General features: G+C 43.8%; 1 protein-coding gene across 8 annotated transcripts in view; it reads left to right on the forward strand.

Annotated features, from left to right (window-relative positions):
• acbd4 (acyl-CoA binding domain containing 4) overlaps positions 1 to 17,944 on the forward strand; it is a 90,968-nt gene extending 73,024 nt beyond the window's left edge. For all 8 annotated transcript variants that reach the window (XM_080213491.1, XM_080213495.1, XM_080213494.1 and 5 more), the window contains 3 exons: positions 934 to 1,139; positions 12,615 to 12,665; positions 17,831 to 17,944. In XM_080213491.1, coding sequence (XP_080069617.1) covers positions 934 to 1,139; positions 12,615 to 12,665; positions 17,831 to 17,944 — 371 coding nt within the window. The remainder of the gene's footprint in view (positions 1 to 933; positions 1,140 to 12,614; positions 12,666 to 17,830) is intronic.
• Positions 17,945 to 24,565: the final 6,621 nt, after the last annotated feature.

Genomic DNA, 24,565 nt, shown 5'->3' on the forward strand with positions numbered 1-24,565 from the left:
TACCAGGATGTTGCCTGGCATGGAGGGGCTGGGTTACGAGGAAAGGTTGGAGAAACTGGGACTATTCTCCTTGGAAAGATGAAGATTGAGGGGGGACATGATAGAGGTATATAAGATACTGAAGGGAATAGATAGAGTCAATAGTGAGAGACTGCTCCCTAGACTGGGTACAAACACGAGAGGTCATGATTTAAGGGTGAGGGGGGAGAGGTATAATTTGGAAGTGAGAGGAAGGTTCTTTACGCAGAGAGTTGTGGGGGTATGGAACGCGCTACCGAGTAGGGTGGTGGAGGCGGGAACGTTGGACTCGTTTAAGGTTCAGTTAGATAGACACATGAGTGAAACGAGGATGGAGGGTTATGGTAGGGGCTATTAAATAAGGTTAGAACCTCAGGAGACACCAGAAAAGCAGGCTTGTAAGATTAATGTTTTTGTCTTTTTATTCCGCAGGTGGAGGTCCACCTCGTGTCAATCGAGGGGCATGCACACGGTGGGTCGTGCGTGGGCTGCTCTTGGAAGTTCCGGGAGTGGCCTAGTACTTCGTGTCGGTGTGTGTGCTTGATCCTGGACCAGTAGACAGGCGCCGCAACAGCTCGGTGACTAGCACTGCTAGCTGTGCAGATACATGGATTTGGGCCTGTGTCTGTGGGAGTTTGCGCATTCTCCCTGTGGATGCGTGGGTTTCCTCCGGGCGCTCCGGTTTCCTCCCACACCCCAAAGATGTGCTCTTAGGCTGATTGGTTTTACCAATCACTATTCTCCCCTGAATCTGGCTAAGTTAGGGGTTCCATTCGTAGACACGCAGGGTAGAATAGGTGTAGGGTGATGCGGCGGCGCGGGCTCGTTGGGCCGAAGGGCCTGTTTCCCGTGCTGGGTTGTTCTTTGTTCTTTGTATACAAACTGTACTCAAAAAGTGTTTCTTCACCACAACAGGCCTACAGCAAGCTCAAGGTGAAAACTCATGGAGACTTAGAAATGGTCCCAGCAGCAACGCAGAGACCAGTGAAAGAAGAGGACACCAAGAAAAGAGTGTAATTACCCTCAATGATAAGATTGCGGAAGTTATTCAGCACCTACAGGAGGACATGCGGTCAGTGTTACAGCGACTCAGTAAACTGGAGGACCTGACAGCATCTCAGGTACCTGGATAATTTTGATGAAGCTTCATAAATTCGGTCTTTATTGCCAGTTTAACTAACCAGTCTCGAGGGAAGATTTTCCAAGTTTTATTTTTCTGGTGTAAAAAGGAAAATGAAAATCAGTGATGGAAAAATTGATCTAAAAATTCAGAAAATTAGGAGCCTTTGCTGTTTAAAAATGAGAGATTTTGAACATGGTTAAAATGTAAATAATAAGGATTTAAAAAATGATAGTCAAGCTAAATAATTGATCATTATTCACCCAAATCATATTAAAGGGTCTTAGTATTGGATTCTAGTTATCGCTTTAAAAGTGGTAAAAATGAGGAATCTGTTTGTTTATTGCTGTCCATGGAATCCCTACAGGCAGAAGGAGGCCTTTCAGCCCATCAAGTCTGCGCTGATTACCCAAGCCCACCCCCACCCCCACCCTATCCCTGTACCCCATACATTAACCACAGCTAATCCATCTAACTAACACATTTTTGGACACTAAGGAGCAATTTAGCATGGCGAATCCACCTAACCTGCACATTTTTGGACTGTGGGAGGAAACCAGAGCACTCAGAGGAAACCCACGCAGACACAGGGAGAATGTGCAAACTGCACGCAGACAGTTAACCAAGGTTAGAATTGAACTCGGGTCCCTGGTACTGTGAGGAAGCAGTGCTACCACTGTGCCACCATGTCACCCCTATCTTGTTGTCATTTCCCTATGTAGTCATGTCCTTTGGAAGTTGTCACTTCCCTATCTCTATGACGGTGGGAAAACAAAAGTTATTAGAGATTGTTTGCAGGATTTAAAACCTGCACTGTCCTAACAGTGCTCTGCACTCCTTTTGAATGGTGAAATGTAATGCCACGTAGCAGTTAAGTAGCAAGGTGGCATAGTGGTTAGCATTGCTGCCTCAAATTTCCAGGGACCCAGGTTCAATTCAGGTCTTAGATGACTGTCCGTGTGGAGTTCACATTTTCTCTCTGTGTCTGCATAAGATTCCTCTGGGTGCTCCAGTTTCCTTCCACAGTCCAAAGATGTACAGGTTAGGGGGATTAGTGGGCGCTACCTGATGGTAGGCCTGGGTCAGATGCTATGTCAGTGAATCGGTGCAGATTTAATGGAATTCTTTGCAGAAGGCTGTGGGAGCCAGACCATTGCGTATAGTTAAGAGGGATAGATAGGTTCTTGATTGTAAGGGGATCAAAGGTTACAGAGAAAAAGCGAGAGAATGTGGTTGAGAAACTGATCAGCCATGATTGAATGGTGGAGCAGAATTGATGGGCTGAATGGTCTAATTCTGCTCATATTCCTTGTGGTCTTATGGGCTGAATGACCCCTTTCTGCATTGTAGGGATTCTATCATTCACCACCTCCAGAAAGTGTCCGCACTTCTGGGTAGGTAAGAGAAAAGAGAAGGGGTGGTGGATCCTCAAGGGAAAAAGTGCCATCAAGAGGCAAATGAGGTGATCCTTGAATGAGCAACCATGTCGACAACCTGTAAGAATGTAACATTAGTGAGAGGGCAGTCCAAAGCAGAATGGCAATCCTCAGGTCACTGGCTTAAGAAACGCCACCCATTGCGACAAAGGATGGAGGACAGTCACATGAGCATCGACAATTGTTGACTGATGACAATGCACAGGGGAGTGGTTGCAATTTTGCAGTTAGCAAACAGTCATTAAGTGAGTGACCTGAATCAACCTTTGATTGATTGCCTCAGTCTTTAGGGCACTATCACTACAATAATGGTGTCACTTGCACTGCAGTCATTGCTCCATAGCTAACTCGGTATAAAAGGCTGACATTTCCTCCTGCATAAATAATGTACTCCTCACAGCAGTTTCTAAAGATCGTTCTGGGGCTCTTAAAATAAAAACAAAATTTCACAGCCTGTCCTCCCGCTCCTGATAGGCCGAGATATATCAGTGACCTCAACATGGTGCTGACACCCTGGATACAGTAGGCACTCTCCAAGTTGGGTTTTTGATGAGAGAACAGTGAAAATGTTTTGACTTTTATTCACAAATTCAGAAGGAAAGCATGTTTTACTGATTGACCCCAAAAGATTGGATGTTTAGCAGTGGAAATGAATCAAATTAAACGTGAGTTAAATGTCTCTATGCAACAGCATTTTGTCAAGTTTATTGACTACAAATTTAATATATCAATTTGCCCCTTTCTTGAGATGGCAGACCATTTATTGGGATTGGTTTTGACCTTCTTGCTAAAGCTGCTTTCAGACTATATTATGGCCAAAGTCCACAGCCAGAGCTGCTTTTATATTGGCAGTTGTTTAGGCTGGAGTCAGGAACAGTGGCCTCTGTGAACACTCGCCCCAGAGTTTATGTGACTGAATCCTACTGCTGGGATAATGAAGCAAGTCATGATTGGAGATGCCGGCGTTGGACTGGGGTAAACACAGTAAGAAGTCTCACAACACCAGGTTAAAGTCCAACAGGTTTATTTGGTAGCAAAAGTCACTAGCTTTCAGAGCACTTGCTGTCCCACACAATCTCTAATAACTTTTGTCACTTGTCTGACGAAGGGGCAGCCAGCGCTCCGAAAGCTTAGTGGCTTTTGCTACCAAACAAACCTGTTGGACTTTAACCTGATGTTGTGAGACTTCTTACTATAATGAAACAAGAGCTGTGGTGGGCCACCTGCAACCATCTGGGTTCAGACTGTGACCCAACAAGACGTTTTGTTGACCGGTGCCCACAGGCAGGGTCGCCACATCCTGCTGATTTCCATCCGCATAGTATTTTTCTTACCAATGGCTGAAGTGATGCACACACAAAGCAAAGGCAAGTGAAGTGAGATGTAGTGGAGACCAAATCAATCAACCGGTTCAAGAAAGAGATGGATATGTTTCTGATGAAAAGCAAGATGGATATGTTTCTGATGAAAAGGGCTGTGGGGAGCAGGCAGGAAAGTGGAGTTGAGACCAGGATAAGATCAGCCATGATCATGTTAAATGGCGGAGTGGGCTCAAAGGGCTGAATTGTCTATTCCTGCGCCTAATTCCCATGTTCTTGTGTGTGTTGATTGCACACAGCATTAACTGCGTGAGCCGTGGACTCCCTCAGTAAATATTTATTTTGTTTTTATCAGTCCTATTAAGATAGGAATAATTAAGCATTTTCTATAACTCGTTACAAAATATGTACTTAATGTAATTAATCTTATTCATGGGGTTGTGGTTAGTGAACAAGCCCAATTTCAATCTTGTGGCCTCACTCATGTGCCCACTCACTAGCCCAGGTTACTCATCGCTGAGCTAGCTTCAGTAGTGGAATCAGTGGGGGCTGGCTCATAGATGCTACTAACCCTAAATCCAGTCTACCAAAAAAGTTCCAGATGGTAGCAACACCAATACTGCTTTGAAGTGGTCTATAACTGATTTTAACCTCGAAATAAGAACATTTGTGCTCAGCGAGTCTGCCGGAGCTTGAAAAAATCGTGTTAAGGTGTTTTGTCCCAAGAATTCACTGAGATGATTAATAGTGATTTAGGTGGAAGATTCATGTTAGATATTGCTGGGAAACAACGTTTGGATATCCGTTTAATGAATCAGAGATAATTTTATTACTGTCCTTCCAAAGGCTTGTCTTCACCATCCAGCTTTGTAGCAGTACCCTCGCCTAGTTACATTCCCGATTCCTTATAACATGAATATGTCCAGCAATGTCTTTCTTTCACTCCCTTACACCATTCATCGCTTGAGTTTCCAAAGGATCTATCCTTAATGTGTCTTCTCCTTTACAGCCATGTCCCTTGACAACATGGATGACACAGTGGTTAGCACTGCTGCTTCACAGTGCCAGGGACCCGGGTTCAATTACGGCCACGGGTCACTGTCTGTGTGGAGATTGCACTTTCTCCCCATGTCTGTGTGGGTTTCCTCCGGGTGCTGCTGTTTCCCCCCACAGTCCAAAGGTGTGTTGGTTAGGTTGATTGGCCATGATAAATTGACCTTTATGTCAGGGGGATTAGCAGGATAAATATGTGGAATTATATGAATAGGGCCTGGGTAGGATTGTGGTCAGTGCAGACTTGATGGGCTGAAATGGCCGCCTTCTGCACTGCAGGGATTCTATGATTCTAACATTATTTGCAAGCACAGAATGACTTCCACATGTAAGCTATTGACTGCCCCTACACCCCACCACCGAAACACTGCTCTTGATCTCTTGGCTGCCTTTATACTATTAGACTGCTTGTTGGACTTAGTTGGATAACTCAAAACTTGCCCACCACAAACTCTATTCCTGTGCTGCCAAGATCTTATATCCTCCCCATTGACAATAACTACTTATTTTCAAGTCCATAACAACGTTTGCGTCACTGAAACCCTTAAATGTTCTTTGGTCACTTCTAGACGTGACCATCCCCATGCTCTCCGCACCAACATCAATTGGTTCCATTTGCCAAAGCTCTGCCATCTCAATCCTATCCCTACTGAGCCCATTCACCCAGTGCCCGTTGCCCTACATTGGATCCTCATCCCTGAATGTTTAGAATTTGAAATGCTCATCTTCAGTTGTCTTCGTGGATTATCTCTGTAATCTCTTTCCACCCAGTGTCCTCTCTAATGTTCTGTTCTTTTGCTGGCTGTTTTGTGCTTTCTCCTCTCGGCTTTGTCCAATTCAGGGAGCGAAACATTCAGTTGCTTCACTCTTGCCTTCTGAAAACATCCCAAATCTCTCAATGTTCCATGCTCTTTCTTTGAAAGTCTTTTCAAAAATTGGACCTTTGATCAAGTTTTCTGGCTCTCCCCACTCTGTGCCTACCCCAACCCCCTGATCTCTCCCTTCCTGAGAAGGCATCATTTTCCCTCGCACATTGGAATTGTTTTCATTGTTGCTGAATAAGTGCAAGTCGCTCTTGTATGGCTGAGATTGTGTTTAAATGGAGACATATTCACAAGAAGATGCTTATTGTGTGTTTTTTATATTCATTCATGGGACATGGGTGTCGCTGGCTGGCCAGCATTTATTGCCCATCCCTAGTTGCCCTTGGAGGGCAGTTGAGAGTCAGCCACATTGCTCTGGAGTCACATGCAGGCTAGCCAGGTAAGGATGGCAGATTCCCTTCTCTAAAGGGAACCAGATGGGTTTTTCTAACAACTGACAATAGTTTCACGGTCAGTAGATTCTTAATTCCAGATATATTTTATTGAATTTGAATTCCACCAACTGCCATGGTGGGTTCCAAACCAGGTCCCCAGAAATTTGCTGAATTTCTGGATTAATAGTCTAGCGATAATTACAGCTTGATACCTCAACTCCATGCCATTCTTGAGCAGTACACCCACACTCCTGTGCACCATAGTACATGGGGAATCCTCACGTGGCCCTTCAATTGCAGTGACTTTTTTGGTGCATGTCCAATCACTGTCCAGTCTCGGAGCTATAAGTGGGACTCTGGTGTGTGGCCTCTGCTCCCATAAATCCTAAAACAAACTTGGCCCCTCCTTCCCTCCCCTGACTATTATCTTTTTAAAAAAGTGTGAGTATAAAAAAATACATGGTTTGGTACAAGTTGCTATTCTGATTGTCGCTAAGAATAAGCTGCTTGGTATCTCCTGACCTCAGCTCATATTCCGTCTGGCTAGTGGAAGCACCTCTTGCTCTTGGATTGCAAACCAATGGTTGGAGAGTGAGACCACTGCACACTAAATATGCACTAGATTAGGCTGCTTTGTATTTTTCTGCAGGCCCGCATATCAGCATGACCCAGTTGTATGTATATTCAACTCTACCCCAAATGCAGGATAATTGCACAACCCTGGTTAAATATTTACTGCTCTATAAGTCAAATGCCTGCTTGCAGGTTTCATCATTTGATTCTGAGTTCTAGGTTGCACCTGTATTTTCACCTCGGGTATCTCTGTTTAAATGTGAAGGTTCAAAAGCAAAATAGGTTGTGGCTTTGTGGCACTATGGTTAGCACTGCTGTTTCACAGCACCAGGAACCTGTGTTCAATTCCAGCCTCGGGTCATTGTCTGTGTGGACTTTGCACCTTCTCCCCATGTCTGCGTGGGGTTTCTTCCCACAGTCCAAAGATGTCAGGGTTAGGTTGGTTGGTCGTGGTATATTGCCCTTTAGTGTCAGGGGAATTTGCAGGGCAAATCTGTAGCATTATGGGGATAGGGCCTGGGTGGGATTTTGTCAATGCAGGCGTGATGGGTTGAATTGTTAGCACTGCTCCTCACAGCACCAGAGATCCAGGTTCAATTCTGGTCTTGGGTGACTGTGTGGAGTTTGCACATGCTCCCCATGTCTGCGTGGGTTTCCTCCGCATGCTCCGGTTTCCCCCCACAGTCCAGTGGTGTGCAGTTTAAATGGATTGGCCGTGCTAAATTGCCATCAGTGTCCAAGATATGTGGGTTGACAGATTAGTGGGATAAATATGTGGGATTACAGGGATGGGGGGAGGAATGGGCCTGGTTAAGATGGAGAGTTGGTGCAGACTCTTCTGAACTGTAGGGATTTTTTGATTCCAAGATTTTCCTTCTGCAAGTGCAAACCTGCAGGGGCCAGGATTGTAGGCGGGTGGGAACTGAGAATAGCCCAGTATGAATAAACAGTGTGTTGGTTCCCCAGATCCATCTCTTCTCTTGGCATTTTTGTAGAGGCTGGCTTGGGGGGAATGGCAGGGCTATCACCTGCATACGGTAGATAGCCAACAGGGTCCAATGAGAATCTGCTGGAGCCAATTTAAAGGAGGTCATCTGGGATTCTTCACTTGGTCTCCAGGTTCTTGCCAGGTGGCGGGGGGCCAGTTTGATGTCTGGAGACAGATGGAACCACAACTCCAGAGAGAAGTCTTTCCTGCCCATTTTAGCCACAGGCATAGGATTCCTAACCCACCCTACCTCATAACGAGAATGAGTGACTGTTTCACCGCCCACCCCCTTCCACCCCAAACAGTCCTGGACACTTGATTAGGATCCAGGAGCTGCCCAGACCTCTGTATCCTGCCCAAGAGTCCCAACATAAACAGTATGGCAGTATCTTCCCTCAGAAGGTTCTGGGGATGGTACTGATTTGAACAACTGCAGTGCACACCAAAGAAGCAAGTTGGAACCATGGAACACATTGGGCAAGGCAGGGATAAGGGAGGCAGTGGCAAAGTGGTTTGTCACTGGACTAGTAAGCCGGAGACCCAGGACAAGATGTTGGGGACCCTGGTTTGAATCCCAGATGGTGAAATTTGAATTCAATAAAAAATCTCAAATTAAAAATGAAACCATTGTAAGTTGTCCCAAAAATCCATCTGGTATACTAATGTCCTTTAGCAAAGGAAATCTGCTATCTTTACCTGTGACCCCAGACACACAACCACATGCTTGACTTGGAAAAATGCCCTCTGAAACGGAGGGTAGTCAGGGAACAGCAATAAATGCTGGCCTAGCCAACAACCCCATATCCCATAGATGAATTTTTTAAAATGAATTTGAGGAGATTCAGCGTGTCAGTTTGAAGACAAAGCAGAAGATTTCCTTTGTTCGCTATTCCTACCAACATTGTAGGTCTGCTCTACAATAAACGTAATGATGATCTCAGTGGACAGAGGTGGATTTTCATTATCTGTGCCATGTTGTTAATGCCCAGAGGAAATCTGTCCCCTGCCCCCTCAGCACCCCATCTCCACCCACACCCTCAGGGTGAGATTTATGTTGGCAGATTCACTTATAATACATGACAGAACATAGCAGTCGTATTAGCCAGATTCCAGCCTTTAAACCCAACAGATTATCTTCCTGTGGTTGTTCTTTATTTGGGTATTGATTTTATGCATAAAATATGAATGGGTTCTGGGACAAAGCACTTCTTTGATATAATCCGGCACAGCCAGATTCCAGTGTTTCAGTTCAGAGCCAGTGTGTAATTATTACGTCTAACAAGTTTACAAAGTGATTCTTTCTGAGTTCTGTTTGTATATTTGAATAATGGGTGTGTCTCAGTGCAAGCAATTTAAATTCTGGTCCTTCGTAACTCTGGTGGGGGGAGAAAAATCTGTTATTACAGTTTAAGAAAAAGACTGTTGCTAGGAGCTGAGCATTTTAATGCCTGGTTTAGTAAATATCACAGGCAGTAATCAGTAAAAACATCCAGGAGCTGACAACTTTATAGCCTCCTATTGAATGTGAATTACGTTTAAACATCTAAGCAAAAAAAAATCCAGAAGGAGGGCCCACTTTCTTATTCACTTACTGGGGCCTGACGTTAGCAGAGGCTTGGGAACTAGCTAGAGGCCTAATAGCCTCCAAAGCCTGGGAGAAAATGGTTTAATAATTGAAGGAATTTACCTTTCATTTATTTTTTTTGAGGAATTGGTTTCACAAATTCTGACGTAAATATGTGAAAAACATTCTTTTAAAATTATATTGAGAAAGACTGAAGAGCCTCTTTGCACTGTATAATTCTCTGAAAGATGAACATTTGAAGCTGTCTTGAAAATTTGCGACCTTTGCATTTGCCAAAATGTGCAATTACATCCTGCACTCCAAAAACATTTCACGCATCGTCAGTTTCACTGTAGCAAGCTGTTTAGCCAAACGCACCAGCTATACAGTGGAATTATACTTCTTTATATGTAGGACATTTATAAATGTGTTAAAAGAACTTCTTTGCAACTTTTCTGAACACTCTGTACCTTCTCCAGATGCCCAGCTGGTTCTGGTATCCAGTAGGACAATCCCCCAAAGCTTGTCCACCATCTACGATGCACGAGTCAGGAGTGTGATGGAATAGTCTCCACTTTTCTGGATGCGTGCAGTTCCAACAACACTTAAGAAACTCGACAGCAGCCAGAACAAGCAACCCACTTGATCAGCATACCCTCTCCCCTCCTCCCTCCAGAAAATTAAATATTCATTCTCTCCACTACCAACGTAGCAGTGTGCACCATATACAAAATGCACTGCAACAGTTCATCAAGGATCCCTTGACAGCACCTTCCAACCCCCTGACTGCTACTGCCTAGAAGGGCAAGGATGGCAAATACATAGGAACACCACTGCCTTCAAATTGCCTTCCAAGCTACTAAACATCCTGACTTGGAACCAAATCACGGTTCCTTTTCTGTCGCTGGATCCAACTCCTGGAACTCCCTCCCTCATACCACTTTGGGCACAGCTTCACCAGATGGACCACACCAGTTCAAGACGTTGGCTCACCACCACATTCTCAAGGGCAGTTCGGAATGGGCAACAAATGCTGGTTTTGCCAGCGACACTTGCATCCCATTGGATAATTTAAAATAACTGACTACCCCATCCCAAACTGCCTTTGAGAAGGTGGTGATAAGCCAACTTCTTGAACTGCTGCATTCCAAATGACGCAGATTCACTTAATGAGACACATTATTTCATTCATTTTCCAAGATAATGAATTCCATTTTTCTGTTTTACATATTTTGCTATATCCAATGGGTGCAATGATACTCAATGCCCTGAGCTACCAGCCAGAAAGCAAGGACACTGCTCTTAGTTCCTGAGTGCTTTTTCCTTGTAGCACAACAATGATTAGGGTCTGTGTGACATGGGAGCCCTGTTGGCCCAGGTACAGTAGATGGTTCTCTAAGACATCTGTAGGTTAGGTGGGCTGGCTATGGTAAATTGCAATAAGAAGTCTCACAACACCAGGTTTAAGTCCAACCAGTTTATTTGATAGTAATCCCACAAGCTTTCGGAAATGGTGTTCCTTCATCAGGTGTGACTGTTTCCGAAAGCTTGTGGGATTACTATCAAATAAACTGGTTGGTCTTAAACCTGGTGTTGTGAGACTTCTTACTGTGTTTACCCCAGTCCAACGCCAGCATCTCTACATTATGGTAAATTGCACCATAGTGTCGCAAGATATGTAGGATTAGCCATGGGATAGGGCGGGGTGATGGGCCTGGGTAAGATGCTCTGTCAGAGAGTCAGTGCAGACTCATGAGCCAAATGGCCTCCTCCTGCACTGTAGGGATTCATACCAAGACACCTTTAAAATCATTCTTTAACTGATCAATGAAAAGTTACTTCTGTTCAAATTTTGCCTCTCAAAGGCTTGAATTCACTTGTGAATCTTGAGATTTACACCCATCGAATTGGTGAATTTGCGATGTACTTTGCTTGATGACGTGTATAAGCAACACATGCAATGAAGTGAGTAGTATATTGTACGTGCTTCCGAGGACTAGCTTTCATCACAAAATTCTGGAGGTAAAGCAAGTTTCACATTGCTGATAGTACAGATCACACTGTTTAAAGCATGTAACAAAACCCCTCAATGTCATCATCCAATGTAACCAAATTAAACCTTTTGATCAATTCATGAGGTACATGGATCAACATGGGGCCTGCAGAAGAGAGACAAGTACCTATTGTGGAACATAAAAGTGACTTGTCATCTGACATAACCATGCAAGATCCGTCTCTTGCCTATTTAAAGTAAAGTTAATTTATTAGTCACAAGTAAGGCTTACATTAATGCTGCAATGAAATTACTGCAAAATTCCTCTAGTCACCACATTCCAGTGCCTGTTTGGGTCAATGTACCTAAACATTCAGACTGTGAGAAGAAATCGGAGTGCTGGGGGAAATCATAATATTAAAACCATGCCAGTAATTTGTATCTATAGTCATAGAAAGATAGAAGCAGGGGGAAACCCACACAGATAGAAGAATGTGCAAACTCCACATACAGTGACCCAAACCGGGAATCGAATCCAGGTACCTGGCACTGTGAGGTAGCAATGCAAATCACTGTACCACTCCAATGAAGGCTTAATGATATTCAAATTAAAAAAGAATGTTGACTGAATCAGAGAATCCTTACAGTACAGAGGAGGCCATTCAGCCCATCAAGCCAGTTTGGACAACAATCCCACCCAAGCCCTATCCCCATAACTCCACATATATTCTCTGCTAATTCCCCTGACACTTTAGCACGGCCAATTCACCTAACCTGCACATCTTTGGAATACGGGAGGAAACCAGAGCACACGGAGGAAACACATGCAGACAGAGGAAGAACGGGCAAACTTCACACAGACAGTGACCCAACCCAGGAATTGAACATGAATTGTGCTGAGGTGGCAGTGCTAACCACTGAGCCACAGTGCCACCAATGACTGTAGAAAAGTTTAGCATGTACTAGGAAATGTAGCCCGTTTCTCAGAGAAGTTTTAACTATACACCGCAACCACTTGTTAAAATAGCAATGTGAGGGGGGCCAGAAATTAAACCGTGAAATCGATGCACAGCTGCTCGTTGATGTCCGATTCCCACAAATATGCTCATTTTCAACATAATCCTCTTGTGGGTATGCTATTGAGTTCTATGTCGACAACCTCAGGAATATAAATCTCTCCTAGCTTGAGCATGTTCTTTCGAGTGCTCTTCCCTACTGGGAACTAAAAGGAATTCACTAAGGTGGGAGATCAATGTGAATGGTTAATAGAAATTTTTACTGTCTCCTTACAGGTGCAAACAGCTGGTTTACAGCCCCCATGCTTGAAAACATCTGGACACAAGGTGAAAAATCTCTAGTGTAATGAAAGCGATTTTATTTAATAATCTTCTACCAAACTGCATATCTTTTTATCTTCTTAGTTTATTTGGCATCATAGTTATAAAGGGGTGAAGGCACTGCAAGAGGCATTTTCTAAAATATTTTCTTCACTAACTGCTCTCCCCTTACAGCAGGAGTAAGAAAAGGCTGCCAATTGCAATGGATGTGGACCCCTGCCAAGATTCAGGCTATTTCCTGTTATTAACTGTATTCACAACAGCCTAAGTCTCTTATGAACTAAATTCTGTGCCCTCATGCATCATACAGAACTAATACATTACTCCTTGGCTATGGCATAGTGCAGTGGGGATCACCAGGGATTTCCAGCATGTCTTCACCAAAAAATAGTAAATATCTCACTCAGAATAATGAATTCAGGCTGAGCTGATTGTCTCATTTATTTACAAATAAGATAATATGGAGAAAACAGGAAGACATAGCAAATAATGAAGAAGTAATTCATTAGGGCAGTGGTTCCCAACTCGTATGCCGTGACACACTGGTGTGCCACGAAGAAAGATTCAAAATTAATGTAATTAAAGTAAACTAACTTGAATCTTCAGCTCTATGGTCGGTGTCTCCAAGACCTGATGAACTTCAGGTGTTCCATGCACGCTCAGGCTGGAAAAGAGCCGCACATACGAGGTTTAGATTTTGTTTTACGCTGGTTAGGCCCATGACATGACCAACGGGACTTGGAGCTGAAGGCAAAGGTCCCATGAACCCCCATAAAAAGCAAAAGCTCAGAAAGGACTCAAAGCCCTGGGAGAAGCAAGGAAGAGACGGAGAGAGGTTAAAAAAAAATTGAGTTTCTGTTCTGGAAATCATAATATTAAAACCATGCCAGTAACTTGTATCTATAGTCATAGAAATATTGAAGCAGGAGGAGGCCATTTGGCTCTTTGAGCCTGCTCTGCCATTCATTACGATCATGGCTGATCATCTAACTTAATATCCTAATCCTACTTTTTCCCCATAGCTTTTGATCCCATTCACCCCAAGTGCTATATCTAGCCATCTCTTGAATACATTCAATGTTTTGACATCAACTACTTCCTGTGGTAACGAATTCCACAGGCTCACCACTCTTTGGGTGAAGAAATGTTTCCTTACCTCCATCCTAAATGGTCTGCCATGTATCCTCAGACCGCCACCCCTGGTACTGGACTCCCCCCATCATCAGGAACATTCATTCTGCATCTTATGTTTAGCTAATGCCTAGAAATGAGAATAGCATTATACTTCTGTCCTGCACCTCTGTTTTCTCCTCTTTTTAATTACGTTATCGCTTTTTCTACCTGAGGTAATAGTACTCGAAATATCAATGCAACCACTCTGGGTGGCACAGTGGTTAGCACTGCTGCCTTACACCACCAGAGACCTGGGTTCGATTCCTGGTTTGGGTTACTTTGTGTGGCATTTGTACATTCTCCTCATGTCTGCATGGGTTTCCCCTGGGTGCTCCAGCTTCCTCCCATAGTCCAAAGATGTGCAGGTTAGGTGGATTGGCTATGCTAAATTGCCCTTTAGTGTTAGGGGGACAAACTAGGGTAAATACATGGGGTTATGGGGATAGGGCCTGGGTGGGATTGTGGTCAGTGCAGACAAGATGGGCCAAATGGCCTCCTTCTGCACCGTAGGATTCTATGAAAAGCAAAACGCTGCAGAAGCTGGAAATCTGACATAAAGAGAATGATGCTGGAAAAACCCAGACAATCAGACAGCATCTATGGAGAGAAACACTCGACATTCATATCAATGACCATTTCAAACGATTAAATCTTGAATGAAGGGGATGAATTATTTGTGAACTGTATTTTTAAGGAAAACAAGGTTCACTTTATGCAGCTTACGTATATATTGTATTGTCTACATTTTTTAAAGTTAACAGCTCAGGTTTTGCGATAGCTGGACCTATTATGGTGGAAATTCAGTATTCCTTCGCAATCGCTGGGTCAAAATCCTGGAATTCCCTCCCCAAAGGCATTGTGGGTCAACCCACAGAACATTGTCTGCAACATTTCAAGATGGCAGCGCACCACCACTTTCTCAAGGGATGCTGGCCAGCCAGCGACACCCGTGTCCCACGAATGAATATAAAAGATCAGATTTTTTGCCATCCACGCATGCACAGCAAAACATAGAAACCCAAGTTTGCTGATTCCCTCTGGATTTGCTGCCTGTGTTGCTGTTCTGTCTGACAGCGAATGCAGACTGAAAATTGCGCCAGAGCGGAGATCAGAGAAAACTGAGGCGTGCCATCAAATTTCTTCTAGGTGCGCTGTGACTTATGTCAAAGATTGGGAACCACTAGCTCTAGAAGGATTCAAGCCTTTTTGCAAAGCAAACCAATCTAACTTGCCCACAAGAGGGATCTGTTGCACCGGCTGAAATATCAAATATTTCAGCTGGGAGCAAATTGCTTTAGCTCCTGGAAGCAAAAAGGCTTATTGCTTTCTGTGGTGGAAACTTTAATGATCTCCCCGAAATTTTCCATAAGTTGAACTCGTAAAGTTAAAGGGGCTTACCAGCCTACACAAATTGACATCTCTTCCCTGGGTATTCCATTTGACATGAGTAGCTTCAACATCTACAGCATTGAGTCGTAGAATCACTACAGTGCACAAAGAGGCCATTTGGCTCATCGAGCCTACACCACCAACAATCCTACCCAGGCCTTATTCCCATACCCCAAGTATTTACCCTGCTAATCCCCCTGGCAGTAAGGGTCAATTTTACATGGTTAATCCATCTAATCCGCACATCTTTGTAGTGTGGGAAGAAACCGGAGCATCTGGAGGAAACCCACGCAGACACAGGGAGAATGCACAAACTCGAGAAAGGAAGACTTGTCTTTACACAGTGCTGGACTATGCTTCTCATTAAAGTATGGGAGCTGGAACGATTATTATAGGCCTGTCCTATTAATAAGCTTGCTCTAGCAGCTGCAGTTACATCGATCCTTCAAGAGGTGCTTCCATGCAGAATGTTACCCTCAAGTTGCGTTTTATAAAGGGAGACAAATCTTGCTCACTTTCAGCTTACTCTTTGATGAAATTTGAGTTTGCTGTTTCATGAAATCTAGCACCCTGTTTGTGAAAGCTAAAATTATTACCTAGAAAAGAGAACTCCAGTCAAATTGACTTCAACTAGATGTCTTAGTGATCTCCAGGCACTAGGCACTTATTATCTTCCATTCTGCCAAAATCTCTGTTTTCTTGCCATTGACTATATCCCCATCCCTGATCTGAATCAGATGTTTTGCAACCTTGATATCTTATTTAAACCTTAGCTGTACTTTAATCCCCAAAACCTAGCAATCTCCACCTGTAATCCAAGCTTTAGGGCATGATCTTATCTCATCCAACCCGACTTTCAACGAGGCGAGGGAGTAAGATTGGGCGAGAGGCGAAGAATGAGAAACATATTTGGTTTTTCACCTTCCCAGATCGTACCAGCCTGTATGACTGGCGAAATTGACTTTGTGCCCAGAAAGGTCACAAAGCCAATTTAATTATTAATGACATGCTTACCATGTCTTTAACAAGTCTTGGAAGCAATTGTGTGACTCACTTGTCTTAACCACCTCGTGAGATTGTGCCCTTAGTCACTGAAACCCTAATGACTGTATTGCCCAATACTAGTTGCTATTGAGAAGGTGGTGGTGTACCTCCTTCTTGAATCGCTGCAATCCATGTTCTGTGAGTTGGCCCACAATGCCATTAGGGAGGGAATTCCAGGATTTTGACCCAGCAATTGTGAAGGAACAACGATATATTTCCAAGTCAGGATGGTGAGTAGCTTGGAGGGGAACTTTCAGGTGGTGGTGTTCCCATGTACCTGCTGCCCTTATCCTTCTGGATGGAAGTGGTGGTGGATTTGGAAGGTGCTGCTTAAGGACTTAATTTCTGCAATGTATCTTACACATACCTGTTCCATCGCTGGACAATGATCAGCAGCAAGAACTCTCTTTCACTCCCAGTGAGTGGTCGTTTTTCACCACCCTGGTTGTGATTAACTAACTTGACACCGCATTGGGTTTATTCCTGAGACGTTCTCATCTCTACTGCTCATTACCATGGTACTTGCATTTATCCACTGAGATATCAGGAGATCCATCATGATGCCTTTTGTACCCCCAGTTTGACTGTCAGAACTGACTTGCTCTCACTTGTTTGAGGCTTGACAGGGTGGACACTAAGGGGTTATTTCCCCCGGCTCAGCCTCAGAGTAAGGGATGGATCATTTAGTACTAAGCTACAGAAATATATTCATTCAGAGAGTTGTGAATCTTTGAAATGACAACCACCTGTCCCATTGTTGATTGTATTCAGGATTGAGATTGATAGATTTTTGATCTCTCAGGGAATCGAGGGTTATAGGGAGCAGGCAGGAAAGTTAAAGATCAGTCATGAATGTAGTGAATGGTGACACAGTATCGATGGGCCAAATGGTCCACTCCTCCTATTTCTTATGTTCAATCCTCACACATTGGCAAGTGGGTTTGATGGTAGTTAGCCATGATGGCGAAGAAATAGTCTAAATAGCTCCACGGCAAAGCTTCCATTCTTTCTTGTCCTTCATCAAATGGACTTTTTATCCTAGCCCTTTGATGATTGTCAGATCTCTGATCTTTCAGTCCCAACTGGCAGTGTTTATACTAAATTAACACACTAAAATGGGCATTGGTCTACTCCCATTAACTGCAAGTCCAAAGACTTGCAGAGTGTGTGGATTGGCCATGCTAAATTGCCCCTTAGGTGTCCCAAGATATATAGGTTAGAGGGATTAGTAGGGTAAATACTTGGGGTTATGGGGAATTGCCTCTTAGCATCAGAGGGATTACGTGGGCCATAAGAATAGGGCCTTGTTGGGATTGTTGATGGTGCAAACTCGATGGGCCGAATGGCCTCCTTCTGCACTGCAGGGATTCTATCTAATCCATGATCCTAGTATACTTGGTGTATGTTAGGGACTCTTTACTATTCCAAAGCTTTCCATTGCACTTTGTGCTGTTTGCCTGCAAGTTCACTTGCACGCAATTTGATGATCATCGTAATCTTTTGAAAAATCACCTGTCAGAGCTGACCCATTTCTGAATGAGATTGAACTCTGTTATGTCTCCTAGAGAACTTCCAGGTGGCTGCTTAGTCCATCAGGGCAGACGCTGCTGTTTATAGTCGTGTGGCCTTTCATTGCCCAGTGGATAGTGCGAGTTTTGCTTCGCAGAAGAAGGAGCTGAAAAACCTGTGGTAAGTGCTTATCCCCTTCGGGTTTCAGCCTCTTTACAGTTCATTTGATCCATGTGGGTCGCTTTATGCCTACACATTGTATTGCATTACAGCATTTTGTTTTTTAGGAAGTGTCCGTTCATACAAAGTGTTGGTCCCACCCAGAAATGCCTGAAATCTCCATTATTCGATATGGGAATTCAGAGCCTCGGGGGAGCGTGAGGGGAAAGGCATGAGGAAGCATTAGTGTTGCACAACTGTTTTATTTTAATCAGAGATCTTTCCCAAAATAACCTTGAAGTGCTGGGGAAAAAAAACTTGGTGACCAGTCCCCTTTTACGAGCCGATGTTCTATCTGTTTATAACCGTCAGTCTGCCTTGTGCGAAGCCTTCAGGCTGTTGTTGCCAGTTCCAGCCGCAGTCTTTGCCACACCCACGTGGCTCTGACAGCTCCAAATGGAAATGAATACGATCAAACTTGAATTACTCAGCAATTAAAGGGATTCAGGAACGGTTTGTGAAGTGAATATTGCTTTGTGGTGGGCAGTTTGCGGCTGTTTTTCTTGGGATACTTCCAGATAGGCTATCCGGCCTAGTGAATTGGACTCAGCCTAAGCAGTCGGTTTTATAAAACCTCATCTCCCACTTGGCATGCCAACCTCCCCGCCCCACATCCCCCCCGCCCCCCAGCCCCACCACCCACCAAACCTCATTCCATCGTGTGTTTTGGAAAGCTCTTATTACAAATGTAAAATAAAACCTCACTCCTATAAGTTAAAGTTAAAAGTGAAGCTCAGTTTGTTACTTTTTGTGGGACATCTGTGTTGAGCTTATTTCTGGCTATTATTCACTCCGGAGCCCGTTGTGATTGCAATGGCTTCCTTTTGATGCTTAACAATTGAGAAAGTAGATGGAGTGTGAGAGATGTGATGGGTTTCCTCCGGGTGCTCAGGTTTCCTCCCACAGTCCAAAGATGTGCGGGTTAGGTTGGTTGGTCGTGCTAAAATTGCCCTTAGCGTCCTGTGATATGTAGGTTAGAGGGATTAGTGGGTAAATATGTAGAGATATGGGGGTAGGGCTTGGGTGGGATTGTGGTCAGTGCTGACTCGATGGGCCGAATGGCCTCTTTCTGTACTGTAGGGTTTCTATGATCTGTTCTATGAAATATGGGTGGCATTGTGGTATTTCTGGGGAAAAGAACAACAGCATGTCAAAGCTTTATGTCTTGAACTCTTCAGGACACTTACTGAGCATAGCAGTATTCTCCAAAGTGTCCTGATGAATGCAAGATGAAGAGCTTTGACATGTTTTCTCTTTTTTTTTCCCCAGCAGAACTCGAGTTTGAACAGCTATTGTGTTATTGGCAAGCATTTTGAGTTTTTACTCAGCCACCTAGTGGAAATGGCAGTGAAATAAAGTCTTTATTCTGACCTGGGCATGGCTTCTAATAAGGTGTAGTCATACTCTTGACCTTATCCTGCTGTAAATTTGCATGGTTCAGGGTGAGGTGGCAAAAGTATGTACTGTGATGCACACAATGGTATTTCAATGAACCACATCCATCATTGTTGGCAAGTTTATGAATTTGTTCCTCTTCGTATTAACCGAACAATTATCCTCGCAAAATTGTTCTGATCCTGCTGAAGAATGCAGCAGTGTGAATTCCTTTCAGACAAGCTGTCTTGCATCTTTTTAACTTGGTTAGTGTGAAAACTGATAGCATAGGGCTAAAAATTTTTAATTTAGATGCACAGGATGATTAGACTAGACTTGTATCCCATCAAACATAGAAGATTAAAGGGTGATCATAGAATCTCTACAGTGCAGAAGGAGGCAATTTGTCTATCAAGCTTGCAGCAAAAACAATCCCACCCAGGTCCTATCCTCATAAACTCACGTATTTACCCTGCTAATCCCCCTGACATGAAGGTGCAATTAAGCGTGGCCAATCGAGCTAACCTGCACATCTTTGGAGTGTGGGAGGAAACAGGAGCGCCTGGAGGAAACCCACGCAGACGAGGGGAGAATGTGCAGACTCCGCATAGACAGTGACCCAAGGCCAGAATTGAACTCGGACCCCTGGCACAGTCAGGCAGCAGTGCTAACCACTGTGCCACCAAGTCACCCCTATCTTTAGTCTTGGGCAGTACTACCCTGCCACCCAAGACTAAAAACAATTGGGGGGAGAAAAGAAAATGCTGGAAATACTCTAGGGGGCAGGCAGCATTCGTACAGAAGCAAGTAGCATTTATGAGCAGGATTCTCCCCACAGGATTCAGAACCCCACATTCATGATAAAGTGGGAGTCAGATGCCTTCACAGTATGAGGAACAGTCATCCAGGTTTGATTTTCCCTGAATTGGACAATTAATGGCTAAAGAGTTGGGTTGCTGGGCAGAGAGAAGATATGCGTTCAGTTACAAGTGTTGCCTTTGAGCCATTGATCTAATTAAGGATGGCTGGGTGGACCTTTGAAGCTTAGAAGGCCAACAGGAGGCAGTGGTGAGCTACTACCTCAAGTACAACTGAGTGGCTCGTGAGACCATTTCAGAGTATCATAGAATCCCTACAGTACAGAAAGAGGACGTTTGGCCTGAATCTGCATCGACAACAATCCCACCCAGGCTCCATCCCTGCAACCCCACATATTTACCCTGCTAATCCCTCTAAACTACACCTCCTGGGACACTAAGGGGCAATTTGGCATGACCAATGCACCTAATCCACACATCTTTGGACTGTGGGAGAAAACTGGAGCACTGGAGGAAACCCATGCAGACACGGGGAGAATGTGTAAACTCCACACAGACAGTGATCCAGGGCCGGAATTGAACGCGGGTCCCTGTTGCTGTGAGGCAGCAGTGCTAACCACTGTGCCACCCTTCAATCCTACAGGAGTGCCACATTGTCATGGTGTCGTCTTTTGGATGCAATATTAAAAAGAAAGTCTTGCACATATATGACATCTTTCATGACCATAGGATATCCCTAACACTGTCAGCTATTAGAGTAATTCTGAAGTGTAGTCACTGTTGTAATGTAGGAAACACAACAGTCTGTATGTGCACAGTAAGGTCCAACAAACAGCAATGTGTTTATGGCCAGATTTATTTTCTAGTGATGTTGGTTGGGGAACATAGTAAGAACATAAGAACTAGGGGCAGGAGTAGGCCATCTAGTCCCTCAAGCCTTCTCCACCACTTAATAAGATTATGGTTGGTCTTTTCATGGATTCAGCTCCACCTACCCGCCCACTCACCATAACCCTTAATTCCTTTACTGTTCAAAAATCTTTCTATCTTTGTCTGAAAAACATTCAATGAGACAGTCTCAACTGCTTCACCAGGCAGGGAATTCCACAGATTCACAACCTTTTGGGTGAAGAAGTTCCTCCTCGACTCAGTCCTCAATCTGCTCCCCCTTATTTTGAAGCAATGCCTCCTAGTTTTCGTTTCATCCTCCAGTGGAAACAACCTCCCTGCTTCTATTTTATCTATTCCCTTTAAAATTTTGTATGTTTCCAAAAGATCCCCTCTCATTCTTCTAAATTCCGATGAGTATAGCCCCAGTCTACTCAATCTCTTCTCATAAGCCAACCCTCTTGACACTGGAATCAACCTAATGAATCTCCTCTGCACCCCCTCCAGTGCCAGTAAATCCTTTCTCAAGTAAAGAGAGTGAAATTATACACAATACTCCAGGTGTGGCCTCACCAGCACCTTATATAACTACAACATAACCTCTGTGCTTTTAAACACCATCCCTCTGGCATTGAAAACATTGGGAATAAGCATTGGCCAGGTTACTGGCCTGAACTCCCCTGCATTTTGTGCCCTGAGATTCTTTACAACCACTGAATTAGGTAGACAAGGTCTCAACTTAACAGTGCATCCAAAAGCAGTTCCTCTGACTATGCTGCATTCCCTCAGTACTGTACTGGGGTGGCAGCCTAGATTGAGTGCTCAAGGCTGGGGTTCTCCAATCTCGTATGGCCACCACTGCTGCCAACGAGAACGAAGGATTTGGCCCTCAGCCAAAATTCCATTCACTGCAGTGGGACCGGAGAATCCCAGCCCAAGTCAAGAGAGTATGAAACTAAGATGCCTATATAACAATGATAGTACTTCAAAATGTCTCACTGTATGTGGTAGTTCTTTGGAACATTTTTGAGGGACATGATATACAAATTCTAGTCTAATGTTCTTTCTTGCTGGATAACATATTAACCAGTTCAGTAGTATTGTTTTGCGATGTTTCACTGCACTGTCCGTGTACCTACCACAGCTAAATCACTGATCAACCAATGAATAAAATTGTGTGGTCAATGGTTAATTATTTAGCTCAAGCAACAGAACTACTGGAGAATTTATTTACCAGTCTCTGCTGCTCTGATCAGAAAGTAAAAATCCTGAACTGGCGTATGTACAGTCCTTGAACCCAGTCTTTCATTCACTGCTAGCTATCACAGGGTTTGTGCAGAAATTGTACCCTGCTGGATGTTATGAGGAGGAGTGCCACTGTGTGTCTTTATTATTAATGATATTTTTGCACATATGCTTCAACGCTGTGCCATCTCCTGACTGATATACACACATACAAACAGAGTCGATTTTTTTAGCTGTATTGATATCCCTATTAATAAATATGAGTGAAATCATTATTGGGTTTTTTTTTGAAAGTGGCTAAAAATGTTGTTTTCTAGTGGGTCAACGGTCCAATATTTTTTACCCTTAAATCCTAATCATCTTCACTTATTGTGAATTTTACCACTTATCAAGCTGGCTGTCAGCATCTGTGCTAGGATACAAAATGGGGAAACACAACCTCTGATGAAGTTCACTATTTTTTGAAGCAATGCCTCCTAGTTCTGGTTTCATCCTCCAGTGGAAACAACCTCCCTGCTTCTATTTTATCTATTCCCTTTAAAATTGAGCCAAATATTAAAACCCTCCACTCTTCCTGACACATACATTAAAAAATGGGGAGAGGACTGGGGAGGTATTAAATTAGTAAATTTGTGAAACTCGACTCCAAACCACTGTGAATGTGCCTAACTGAAATTAGTTCAATTGCCGTGGATTTGGGGGGGTGCATGCTGGGTCGTGCATCTATTGCTTCCTGTTATACACTACAAAAAGTTTAAGTTCAAGGAGAAAGGTAATTTGGTCCAAGAAAGTCAGCCCTTTTTTCCAAGTTCACATATCCTTTGTCCCATCTCTTTCCAAGTCTCTTGAATCCACTTTTACTGTCTGCTTCAGTGATCATTCTAATCATTTATTTTCTGTTCCTCTTTTGCATTATATAGTAACTTGTGTTCTCTCCTTACTCCGAAGTTACAATTAATATTCAAATGCATCACCACCGAGAACTATATTTGCCTGGATCAGTTTTGTCAATTTTGTAATGAGGAAAAATTACAACTCAATCATAGCTTTCCAAAGAAAGCAAGCTTTATTTTCCTCTCAGCAGTTAGCAATGTTGCCTCACAGCACCTGGATCTGGGTTCAGTTCCTGGCTTGGGTCACTGTCTGTGCAGAATCCTCACATTCTCCCTGTGTCTGTGTGGGTTTCCTCTGGGTACTCCAGTTTTGTCCCACAGTCCAAAAGACATGCTGGTTAGGTGCATTGGCCATGCTAAATTCTCCCTCAGTGTACCTGAACAGGTGCCAGAGTGTGGCAACTCGGGGATTTTCACAGTGACTTCATTGCAGTGTTAATGTAAGTCTGCTTATAATAAACTAAATTTCTTTCCTCCTAACTTAAATTCTTCGTACTCAGAACTACCTCTGTTTCTTATCTCTCTGCCCTCTGAAGAATAATAATGTTCTTTCACTAGTTTGGTAAGTACACTGCAAATAAAGTGTGACACACAAAGTTGAGTGCTGGGCAAGTGGGAATGTGAGATCTCATAGACAAGAAATGCAGACTGAGCTTACTGCTGCTATAAGATCTCCCATGGCATCATTCATTAATGTCAGCACATGTGATCTCTCCCGCGATTTCAGTTAGCAGTCTGTCAACTTTTGGCCCGCACACTGTCTTTTTTCAGCTGCATTTCTGTTTAGTTTCTACCTCTTTCTACTTGCCTTCTCTTTAGGTTGTTTCAGATAGGAGGTGATGGTGCTGTGATGTAGCAGGGAAGGTGACCACTATTGATGGTAGGTCATGTTTCCTCATGGCAGAGATGGGGGGAAATACACCATGGAAAACTCACTGTTCTCTTTTCCATAACCCCTAACCTCGTCACTCTTGATTCTGTCTACCCTCTTGCTTCCACTATATCTCATGGAGCCAGGGGCCCGTGTTCAATTCCAGCCTCAGGTAACTGTCCGTGTGGAGCTTGCACGTTCTCCTCATGTCTGCATGGGTTTCCTCTGGATGCTCCGGTTTCCTCCCACCGTCCAAAAATGTGCAGGTTAGATGGATTGGCTATGCTAAATTGCTCCTTAGTATCAGGAGGACTAGCTAGGGTAAATGCATGGGGTTAGGGGGAATAGGACCTGTGTGGATTGTGGTCAGTGCAGACTTGCTAGGCCAAATGGCCTCCTTCTGCACTGTAGGGATTCTATGATTCTGTAATCTTATTGCCATCACCCGCACAGAATCCTCACTCACATCGCCACCTTTACATT

Source organism: Carcharhinus amblyrhynchos, chromosome 27 (genome assembly GCF_965287045.1).
Source record: "Carcharhinus amblyrhynchos chromosome 27, sCarAmb.v2.hapA, whole genome shotgun sequence".
Classification (NCBI taxonomy): Eukaryota; Metazoa; Chordata; class Chondrichthyes; order Carcharhiniformes; family Carcharhinidae; genus Carcharhinus; species Carcharhinus amblyrhynchos.